Source organism: Microplitis mediator, chromosome 2 (assembly GCF_029852145.1).
Source record: "Microplitis mediator isolate UGA2020A chromosome 2, iyMicMedi2.1, whole genome shotgun sequence".
In the NCBI taxonomy this organism is placed as follows: Eukaryota; Metazoa; Arthropoda; class Insecta; order Hymenoptera; family Braconidae; genus Microplitis; species Microplitis mediator.
This window is the reverse complement of record NC_079970.1, coordinates 2,754,850-2,764,511: the sequence shown is the minus strand read 5'-3', so window position 1 is coordinate 2,764,511 and position 9,662 is coordinate 2,754,850. Positions and strand designations below refer to the sequence as shown.

The 9,662-nt window shown below is 30.8% G+C and overlaps 3 protein-coding genes across 8 annotated transcripts; 1 reads left to right on the top strand and 2 right to left on the bottom strand.

Annotated features, from left to right (window-relative positions):
* Window positions 1–428: 428 nt before the first annotated feature.
* LOC130663288 (S-phase kinase-associated protein 2-like) lies at window positions 429–3,791 on the bottom strand. Of its 5 annotated transcripts, none has more exons than XM_057462422.1 (6): window positions 3,640–3,763; window positions 3,498–3,524; window positions 2,261–2,581; window positions 1,286–2,002; window positions 1,100–1,227; window positions 429–936 (listed from the first exon to the last, which is right to left on the bottom strand). In XM_057462422.1, the coding sequence occupies exons 1-6, from the start codon at window positions 3,705–3,707 to the stop codon at window positions 590–592; spliced, it is 1,608 nt and encodes a 535-aa protein (XP_057318405.1). In that variant the 5' UTR covers window positions 3,708–3,763; the 3' UTR covers window positions 429–589. The 5 variants fall into 5 exon arrangements, with proteins under 5 accessions (XP_057318405.1, XP_057318408.1, XP_057318406.1 ...); XM_057462425.1 differs by lacking the exon at window positions 3,640–3,763 and adding an exon at window positions 3,605–3,621; XM_057462423.1 differs by lacking the exon at window positions 3,498–3,524 and having other exon boundaries at window positions 3,640–3,791.
* Window positions 3,792–4,059: 268 nt separating this feature from the next.
* Window positions 4,060–4,952, bottom strand: LOC130664151 (uncharacterized). Its single transcript, XM_057463945.1, has 3 exons — window positions 4,492–4,952; window positions 4,278–4,425; window positions 4,060–4,192 (listed from the first exon to the last, which is right to left on the bottom strand). The coding sequence occupies exons 1-3, from the start codon at window positions 4,637–4,639 to the stop codon at window positions 4,060–4,062; spliced, it is 429 nt and encodes a 142-aa protein (XP_057319928.1). The 5' UTR covers window positions 4,640–4,952.
* Window positions 4,953–6,125: 1,173 nt separating this feature from the next.
* On the top strand, window positions 6,126–9,228 carry LOC130663291 (uncharacterized). 2 transcript variants are annotated; one of them, XM_057462429.1, is made up of 8 exons: window positions 6,130–6,504; window positions 6,602–6,692; window positions 7,639–7,830; window positions 7,892–8,038; window positions 8,098–8,244; window positions 8,305–8,451; window positions 8,514–8,657; window positions 8,741–9,228. In XM_057462429.1, exons 1-8 carry the CDS (start codon window positions 6,378–6,380, stop codon window positions 8,778–8,780), a joined length of 1,035 nt encoding a protein of 344 aa, XP_057318412.1. In that variant the 5' UTR covers window positions 6,130–6,377; the 3' UTR covers window positions 8,781–9,228. The 2 variants fall into 2 exon arrangements, with proteins under 2 accessions (XP_057318413.1, XP_057318412.1); XM_057462430.1 differs by lacking the exon at window positions 8,098–8,244 and having other exon boundaries at window positions 6,126–6,504.
* The last annotated feature ends 434 nt before the right edge of the window (window positions 9,229–9,662 follow it).

The window sequence follows — 9,662 nt, the reverse complement described above, 5'->3', positions numbered from 1 at the left end:
GTAGAAAAAAATATTTTTTTTTACAATCATTGAAGTTGGAACATATAAATTACTAGAAAAAATAATTATAATTATTAAATAAGTCTGAGTGATGTTTTTTTTGTATTAATAATTAATGAGGTAAATGTTTTAAATAAATATATATGAAGTTTAATTAATTAACTCGATATACAATTGATATTTATGAGTAATGATAAAATGAAAATTGATTTTAATAAGAAAAAAAAATAAAATGATTGTCACACAGCCCATAATTAGCTTTTAATTATTTAAAAAGTATTTATGTTGATATGAAAAATATTAAGTTATCAGTATATTGATATATTATTTATCAAAACTGAACACATAATTGGTATTTGCTGACGCGGTTACTTAAATAATCAAATACCTGGTAAGAAAAAAAAATCAATATCGATCTGCTAAATTAAAAAAAAGACATAAAAATTATCAGCCTATTTTTAAAAAAAAAATTTCAGTCTCGACGATATCGGAGCACAGCCGACTTAACTGAAATCCGAGCTGTTGGTATACAATCGACGCCCCTTTAAGTATAATATATAATAAAATGATTTCTATAAAAATATTTAGTTTAATCTCTGACACGGAGACCCCATATGCTGGTTCTGCGCACACCCACGGTAGGTCTCGCTATTGAACTGTACAAAAATTTGTTTATTTCAGTACCCGAGCCATTATTTTGTAAATTTTTGAACATTGGCTCTGACATTAGCCCAAATACATCGAGAAAACTGAGCGAAGGCATAAATGCTAGTCTTAAATATGAGGAAGGCGAAATACTGTAGCAGCGGCTCAATGACAAGTGTTCGAGCTGCCTAAGATTCAAAATACTTTGGACGGATATTATTGTGAGCAATGTGCAGTCGCTTAAATCGAGTTCTACTAAATCGGGACACGAGTCTGTTAGTATTTTAACATCTGCAATTAAAAATAAATTTATATAAGTAATTTAAATAAATATACATAGATACAGGGTAGAGGTACCAGTTTTGGACCTCTGTATTTTATACTTTTTCATTAATTAAAGTAAAATGGAGCAGTGGCCAATGGTACCACTACTTTATATTTAATTATTAATTACCATCGTCAGTTATCGTTTTTCTACAGCCGGCAAGATTCAACCTGGTAACAGAGGGAGGTAATAGTTTGCAAAGTGAAGCCACTGATTCAGAATTTAATGAGCACCAGGAAATATTTAACGCATTCAAACTGTAACAAAATATTTAATTAATTTATTTGTTTAGTTGTAGCAAAAAAAAAAACTTACTTTTTTAATTTCATCAGATGTTTGACAGCTTCAAGATCAATGCCTTCACACATGGTTAAATTAAGCGTAGTGATATCATTATTTTTGCTAATAGCTTGACAGCTCGGTTCATTCAACGTACATTTTTCCAGTGATAATTTTTTCAATAATCTACATTTATTTAAAAGCTCCGTAAGACTATCAGGAGTGATAACAGCCATCGACAGATCCAAGTACTGTAATTTAGTGAAGTAGTCGTCACAGAGTACCAATGAACCTGGATTAAATAACGGATTAGACAGTTCAGCTTGAGCAAGCCGGAGTATTTGTACACCACGTGGTAAAATGTGTCCCAGTGTACCACCAGCAAGAACTTTACTGCCCAAATCCAACCGCGTCCACAGAGCCTCGTCGCGTGCTATCTGACACCATCTTTTGCAGACCAACATTGAACGTACCAGACATTTCTTTGGTAGCCATTTTAGTATCATCAGTACCATTTCATCAGACAATTTATTAAATTCATCTTCACCTACAATAGAAGCTTTTTTTTTTCGCCTAAACAGATAGTAGTGATCTGCATCACTTGTATTCAATGATAAATTACTCGAATCATTTTTGCTGTAATTTTGTTTGTCTGCAAAGACTTCATTGTCGATGCGCGACGAATACCCAGACTCGTTACCCGTCGAACTGTAGACCGCCGGATCCTCGGTGTGATAGGGATCTTGATCCAACCTTCACCCAGTAAATATTTAAATGTTAGTCGATTAAATGAGCTAATCAAGGTCTAAACTAATCGATACTTGTCCTTGATTACCGTTGGTATGAAGCTAGTAGCAAACGTTTCATACCAAACAATGCTCATATTTATTATTTCAGGGCCCAGGTACTCCTTGAGCTATTGACGATGCTTCAAGAAGCACTGGGCTATTGTTAGTAGCATAGTCACCATTCATATTAATAATTATAAAAAACTAAACATATATTTTATACCTTTCTAAGCCTATTTTTTCAAAACTGGAGCCGTATATTTTGTCCTTATCGTCTAGCGCAGTGGTACCGTTTTCGGTGGGCTGACGACTGCACTCAGAACTACTTTCGCTGAGTGATATTGCTCCGTCTTGAGAGCTCGATTTTTTTAAACTCTCGGAGCTGGCATCGTCATCCAGCATACTGACTCCCAAATCAACCAGGACTTCTGGTTCCACGAGACTCGTGTCGCCGCGATAGGACCATCTTCTTCCATTTTTCGACTCGCTATTCAGTGTACTGTTCAAATTGTTGTTGCACCCGTCATCCAGTTTCATACGTTTACTGTAAGAAAATTAATTTTAGTTTTAATTAGAATAAAAAATAATAAATAATTGAATACGTCAACAATTAAAAAATAAACTGATGTGTCAACCTGTTCCACCAGGAATTGTCAAATGGATTCATCAGGAGCAGCAGGATAAAATTATTTTTTAAATTCAAGTTTAATACAGAAATTTAACCAGCATTTTTTTGGTTCTACTATTGAGTAAAAATATTTTTTAGTTTTGCAAAAAAAAATTATTTAAAATATGAGCAAACTATCACAATTTATCACGTTAAATTTATTTAAATTTATTATTATTAATATTAATATTGCTAATTATTCAACTTAATTAATTTTAATCACAATAATCACAAATAACCTTAAATATTTTTAAATAAAACCAAAAATAAATAATAACTTTTGTAAACACAACAATAAAATTTCAAAATAATTAAAACTCATAAATAAAAACCATATGAAAAATATGCTAGTGAAAAATTTTAAATGGACGGAATGAAAAACAGAAAAACAGGTTTTCCTTAAAATGGTTGATGTGCTGGTCCTTTTTAAAATAAACGGACGCTTGGGAAAATTTTTCAAGGAAAATATGAGGGTAGTGGCATTATCTTTTATTCTTGTCTCACGTATTTTGGATACCGACCGGATAATGGAATGAGGAATGGAAGGGGAAGGGGATGGGATTGGAATTGAGACATAGATTTTTGGAGGGAACACTTTCTACCTGGGATATTATCAGTTTTCTTGGTAATTATTAATTACCATGTCCATGTAAAAAAAAACTTTTACCACAGTCACTGCACTCGACTATCAAACATTGAACGGTGATTGGACCCATCAAAATAAATGGCATTTATTTTTTTAAAATGAATTTAAATACGGAGTTTGAAACGGTCGTTCAGGTCATAACCTTACCTGAGTTTATGGTGCGACTGCGCCCCCCTATTGCAAATGATAGCAACAGGTAAATTAAAACGATGATTTAATTAATTAAATTTAAGAAAACACTCGGAAATATTTACATTGATTAACAAATTATTTTTTATCAATATCAAACCTGTTAGGCGGCGAATACTCTCCGGAATCCTCGTGATAATCGTCACTCAACCTCGTATTCTCCTCCATGACTGCATTCGTTTTTGGCGGAATAAATAACTACTGGTAATCTGGCACTCGGAGGTAAGTAAATACGCGCCAGTTGCAGGCTTCCATTGATCCCCTACTTGGAGATTACGAGCAACTCGAGACTCTGATTGGCCAAGACGTTCGTTGCGCGCGCAGTTTAAATAAAAAGCGCGCAATTTTGCAGCGCTCGGATTTTAGCGCGGCAAAATTTGAATTCATTCATTTATTATTTTTTTATTTTCATAGTTTTATTAACAGTATATATTTTTATATATTTATATAGTACATATTTGTTATTAATTAAGTGTTTATAAATATTATTTAAATATTAACAATAATTTGATAAATTTAATTAACAGAGACCGCGTAATTTGCGATCCTCCCATTGAATTATTGCATTAGTGAGGACGTGATCTGAAGTTTTTTTATGGAAATTAAATCGTGGATCTTTTGAAGCCGAACTTTTATCGTACCACCATCCATAGCTGTTATATTAAAGTATTTAGCAATGATAATTATTGTAATTAATTATTTATTTACTTATTTAACATAAATATAAATATGAAATACCTTTGACTAGATAAAATGGGATAGCGGTAAAGATCTCTTGGTCCTTTGCGCTCTTGTTCAATTCTTGCATTTACTTTATCAATTACACCATCAATAGTTATGTCTTGATAAATTTGACGTGAGTAAAATTTAGGTGTAATAAAATCTCCTGGGAATTTAATGACGCCTTGAATTAAATGTTGATTTAAAATAAATAAATAAATAAATAAAGTACCGTCTACTCTTGAATATCTCGAGTCTGATCGTCCTATCATCTGTTGTTTTGGAAAACAGAGTTTGAATTCTGGTTTTTCTTTAGGTTTCACAGATAATCCTGGACTCTGTCTACTGCCATGTGAATCTGATTGATCTGCGATTGACATTTTTTTTTTTTTAAGTAATTACTTTATTTTTAATCACTCAATGGTCACCGTACACACAAAATTAATTTTTAAGTAATTGATTCCGTATCGATCGGCTCTACGGAGATTTAAAACGACTGATTATTGGTAAAGAACTTGGTTTAAATTGGAGTTGAGTTTACTATCATGTTTAAAAACATGGAGACATTTAGAGCGAGTAATAAATAAGAAATTACTGAGCAGAACTTTTCATCAATAATTGAATACGGTGACTGGCGGTCCACAGTATCTTCAAAAAATATAATAGGCACGCGACCGCTATTATTTGATCGATACTAAGGTAACTAAATATTTTTATTACATGCTACAAATAATTCCCGTTAAATACTCTTACTAATTTACATTAATTATTTTCTTAAAAACTAATTAGAGAAAATTATTGTGAAGATCATTAATTTTTCTATTAATTCCTCATAATTAATTGAATACATTAATTATTTATTATAAAAAATTTTGAATCTGAAAGATTTCTTGGCGCGAAAATTTTCACTTGACCCAAAAAATTTTTTTCATTATAAATTCAAAACAAAATTTTATTGGAGCAAGAAAAAAATTTTCGCGCCAAAAAATTTTATTTAGTCCCAAGAAAATTTTAGTCTTCAATTCATAATACAAAATATTTTTTACGCCAAGAAAACATTTCTTTTGTGTACCTTTATATATATATGTATATATATATATTTTTTTTTTTTTAATAAAAAAAATTAATTTCAGTTTTATAAAACTTGAATTTTGCATAATTTTTAAATAAATTAATAAACAATCATATTTGACTTTGCAAAGTCAAAAGGGCGTATAATTTTTTTTCTTGTTGGTGTCAATCGTTTTGTAAACATGTTCTAAGCCTTAAAATGAAAAAAAAAATTTCCAAAACCAAAAGGGCGTACATCTTAAGATACGTCCTTTTGGCGTTAGTACGTCAAAATTTTTTTTCTGCAGATCTTTACATTTCGAGCGATTCTAAAAAAAATGGCAAAAAAAAATTTTTTTATACGCCCTTATGACATGGAACCCTATCAAACTGCTGTAATACGCCCTTTTGGCATTTGGCATGCGATTTGTTAATTATTTTGTAAATCATCGATTCTTTTAATTGTAATATCGAATCTTTTTATTTTTATCAGTGACGTCAAAAAAATTCCGTATACGGGTATCCCAGAGCCTGGTCAAGTTTACGTTCCTAGAGTAAAAAAAAATTGATGTTTCCAAAGGAAATTTTTCAAATAAAAGAAAGGAGTGAAATCTTAGGAACTTTCTAAAAAAAAAAAAAACAAAGAAATTGGAGCCTGGAAAAATTTTGAGTGGCTCAATAATCTTCTTTTGTCAACCGAAGATTCAAATATTCGCAATGTTTTTCATTTGTCATTACAGAGAAAGACAGTCCTAATAAAGTTGTCTGAATAAAAAAGATCGATCGGAGTAATCACACGTTGAGGCGTACAACGTACCGCGCATTTGACAATCAACGCGTAGAACCAACTGGAACCTTCTACGTATCGTTCTAGAAGCTTTTGACGGTATACTGCAACGTACATCCCACTATATATTCATATGCCGGTGAACATTTGCCGCGACAAAATCAAGTTAAAATTTAAAAAAATTTGAAAACTAAGAAAATAAAAATAAATAAATCACTAAAGTCGTTGTAGTTTATTATTAATATAAATAATAAATAAAAAAGTTTTTTAAAAAACAAAAGATGTCATCAGATACACGCAGTAGCACACAAAGTCCTAAAAAACCTGCAACCAAACCACCATTTCAAGTTTCGTTTCCAAAACAGCAGATGACTGGTCATTCAGATGCACGATTTTCAAAAACTGACGGTATTTTATTTATTTAATTAGTAATTTAAGGTGCCGTTATAAAAATTAGTAACCAAATAATTTTTTTTTTTACATGACCTTGTAAATTTTATTGCAGACAGTGCCAAAGACCGCGTAACTGCGCCTATGGAAAAAGAACTCAAGGGGCCTCGCGATCATTATAATCATCCTACGCTGTCTAGTGAAAGGTAAATTTGTTATAAATTATTTATTTATTGCTTATAAAAAGTCCCAGCCTGGCCCATAATAGGGCCGCTGATTAAACAATTGAGTAATCATGGAATTATAGCTGAGAAAACTAAAATAATGAAGTTCATGACAATCAGAGCTTAACGTAATTGATAATTTTTATATGATACTGAAATTAGCCGACGTCTAATAATTTTTTGATTTTTAAACAAACGATAAATTATGAAAAAAAAAAAATTTTTAAATTGCACTTGTAGTCTTTTAAATCCTCTACATGTGCATATTTTTATTTTCGTTTTTTTTTCTGATTGATTTGTTGAAAAAGAAATCCAAAAATTTTTAATTATCTGCTAACTTCAGGATCGTAATTTTTATGATAATTATTTGGTAATAAATTAAAAAAAAAAAAATAATAATTAAAGACGTACTGTCATGATAGCGAGTTTTAGATTACAATAAATTTTTTTTTACTAAACGCAGGCTCTAGTAATTATAAATAAATTTCGGAAACTAATTAATTTATTTTATGAACTGACTGGAGTATTGACAGATTTTTTTTTTTTGAGTCTTATAAATAAAAAAGTAACGGAGTAAAACGTAAAATATATTGATATATAATATACAGAAATTGAATTTGCTTGTAAATAAACAAAAAATTGTCAAATGTCTGCTGCTAATTTACTCATCTATATATAGAAAAATATCGAGTGACTCAGGTTCTTTACTTCCCTTTACTGCACGTCAGACGACGTCTACCCCCACTTTGGTACCGTACTAGTCCATCCTTAAAGCTGAAAATGTAATCTAAATTACATGCATGGTTGATATTTAAAAAGGAAATCAACAACAAGCCTTCTGATTCTAATCTCATAATTTATCTATTTATTTACTCAATTAGTTCGTATTATTAACAGCCTCTTTGGTCCCCTTGTTACATTTGTATAGTTATGGAGGGTGGTATGACCAAAACGCTAAATCAGGAGATCCACAAGCTGAGTTGAACAAAAGTAAAGACGATAATGGATCGTCAGAAAAAGATGTTACAGACAGTGGAAATTATGAAGTTAAGTCGTCGATTTCACCCGGAAAACAAGGACCCAGGGATAATTACAATCATCCTCAGTTGTCTAGCGAAAGGTATTTAGATTATTATTAATTTCTACTCACTACATTACTTATCATAATCATATTTATGCAGTTACGGAAATTTTTACGACCAAAATGCAGATAATAAAGAATCAAAATTTCAAACTGACAGTGGAAAAACCGAGGCTTATTCATCTGCTTCACCTGGAAAACAAGGACCGAGGGAAAATTATAATCATCCTCAGTTGTCTAGCGAAAGGTATTTTAATTATTATTTATAATTTTTACTCATTACTCATAATCATAATATTTTTACAGCTACGGAAAATTTTACGACCAAAATGCAGGCACTGAAGAACTAAAAGTTCAAACAGACAGTGGAAAAACCGAAGCTAATTCATCTGTTTCACCTGGAAAACAAGGACCGAGGGAACATTATAATCATCCTCTGTTATCAAGTGAAAGGTATTTTTAATTATTATTGATAATTTTTACTCATTACTCATAATCATAATATTTTTACAGCTACGGAAAGTTTTATGACCAAAATGCAGGTACCGAAGAAACCAAAGTCCAAACAGACAGTGGAAAAACCGAAGCTTATTCATCTGCTTCACCAGGAAAACAAGGACCGAGGGAAAATTATAATCATCCTCAGTTGTCTAGTGAAAGGTATCTTGAATTATTATAAATTTCTACTCACTAGATTACTTATCATAATCATATTTATGCAGTTACGGAAAGTTTTATGACCAAAATGCAAGCTTAGAAGAACCAAAAGTTCAATCAGACGGCGGAAATGAACCCGACTCATCAATCGGTGAGGAGCAGAAAGGACCACGTGATAATTATAATCATCCTTTGTTGTCCAGTGAAAGGTATACTCATAAATTTTGACTTAATAATTAAATTTTGAATAATTATTCTATCTGTTAATTAATTCCTTGTAAAATTCAAACAGTTACGGAAAGTGGTACGATCAGAATGCAGGCTCAAAATAATCTAATAAGTAATTTTCATAAATTATACGGCCATAGTCGAACGCAGAAATTCAGCAGGCCGAATCTAACGTGCCACTAATTTTGAATTACTAAAAAATGACTGCTTTTTTTTATGGATTTTGACTGCTTGGAACATATCTATATCCACTTCACCATATATATGTTAAAAAATAGAGTAAGTTAAAGTATATAAATTAACTTACTGACTGTCAATCACTCGCTTACTGCCAATCATCAGCATCAGCGTAAGAGCTCACTACGCTTATTATTGATGATTATATTAAACAAACTAATGTTAGTATTTGTGGTTTTAATTTATTATAAATCAAAATTTTTATTTTAATATCTACTCACATTACCTGAAATGTGAAAACAAAAATTCAAATTAATGTTAAATTTTATGATAGATTTGTAACGTTTATATAAATAATAAAAATTATTTATTGGAGAGAGGACACTATCAATTATTTATGTTAAATTATTATGTACCTTTACTTTTAATTGGGGTAGGAGTTGCATTTGTAGCCACTGCTCTTTTTTTGGACATTTAATACTTTATTTTAATTAATGAAAAAGTATAAAATAAAATTTCCAGTGTGACGTTGGGATAAAAATATCTTTGAACGTATGGAAAAAATTAAGTTTGTCTGCGTATTCTACAAATTATTTATTTTAATTTTTCAAGTGTCAAAGACGGCACCTCTGTCCCTATTTCATAATTTTTTCGGAGGCTGGGGATTGGATGGAGTTCATATAGGGTCGAGGTACCGTTTTTGGTCACTTCTTTTAAGCGACTAAAAATTTTTTTTAAATTTTATATTCCAATGGTATTTTGAATTTCATATCAACTTTACTCTCTTCGCAATTTTTTTAAAATTCAAT

Excerpts from the sequence above, each read along its gene's own strand:
- LOC130663288 (XM_057462422.1), bottom strand. The coding sequence starts at position 3,707 with ATGGAGGAGAATACGAGGTTGAGTGACGATTATCACGAGGATTCCGGA. Across the intron at positions 3,525-3,639 it reads GAGTATTCGCCGCCTAACAG|GGGGGCGCAGTCGCACCATA; the intron begins GTTTGATATTGA and ends CATTTGCAATAG. Across the intron at positions 2,003-2,260 it reads GAAAAAATAGGCTTAGAAAG|GTTGGATCAAGATCCCTATC; the intron begins GTATAAAATATA and ends TACTGGGTGAAG.
- LOC130664151 (XM_057463945.1), bottom strand. The coding sequence starts at position 4,639 with ATGTCAATCGCAGATCAATCAGATTCACATGGCAGTAGACAGAGTCCA. Across the intron at positions 4,426-4,491 it reads GAGATATTCAAGAGTAGACG|GAGATTTTATTACACCTAAA; the intron begins GTACTTTATTTA and ends TTAAATTCCCAG. Across the intron at positions 4,193-4,277 it reads CCCATTTTATCTAGTCAAAG|CTATGGATGGTGGTACGATA; the intron begins GTATTTCATATT and ends TTAATATAACAG.
- LOC130663291 (XM_057462429.1), top strand. The coding sequence starts at position 6,378 with ATGTCATCAGATACACGCAGTAGCACACAAAGTCCTAAAAAACCTGCA. Across the intron at positions 6,505-6,601 it reads ACGATTTTCAAAAACTGACG|ACAGTGCCAAAGACCGCGTA; the intron begins GTATTTTATTTA and ends ATTTTATTGCAG. Across the intron at positions 6,693-7,638 it reads CCTACGCTGTCTAGTGAAAG|TTATGGAGGGTGGTATGACC; the intron begins GTAAATTTGTTA and ends ACATTTGTATAG.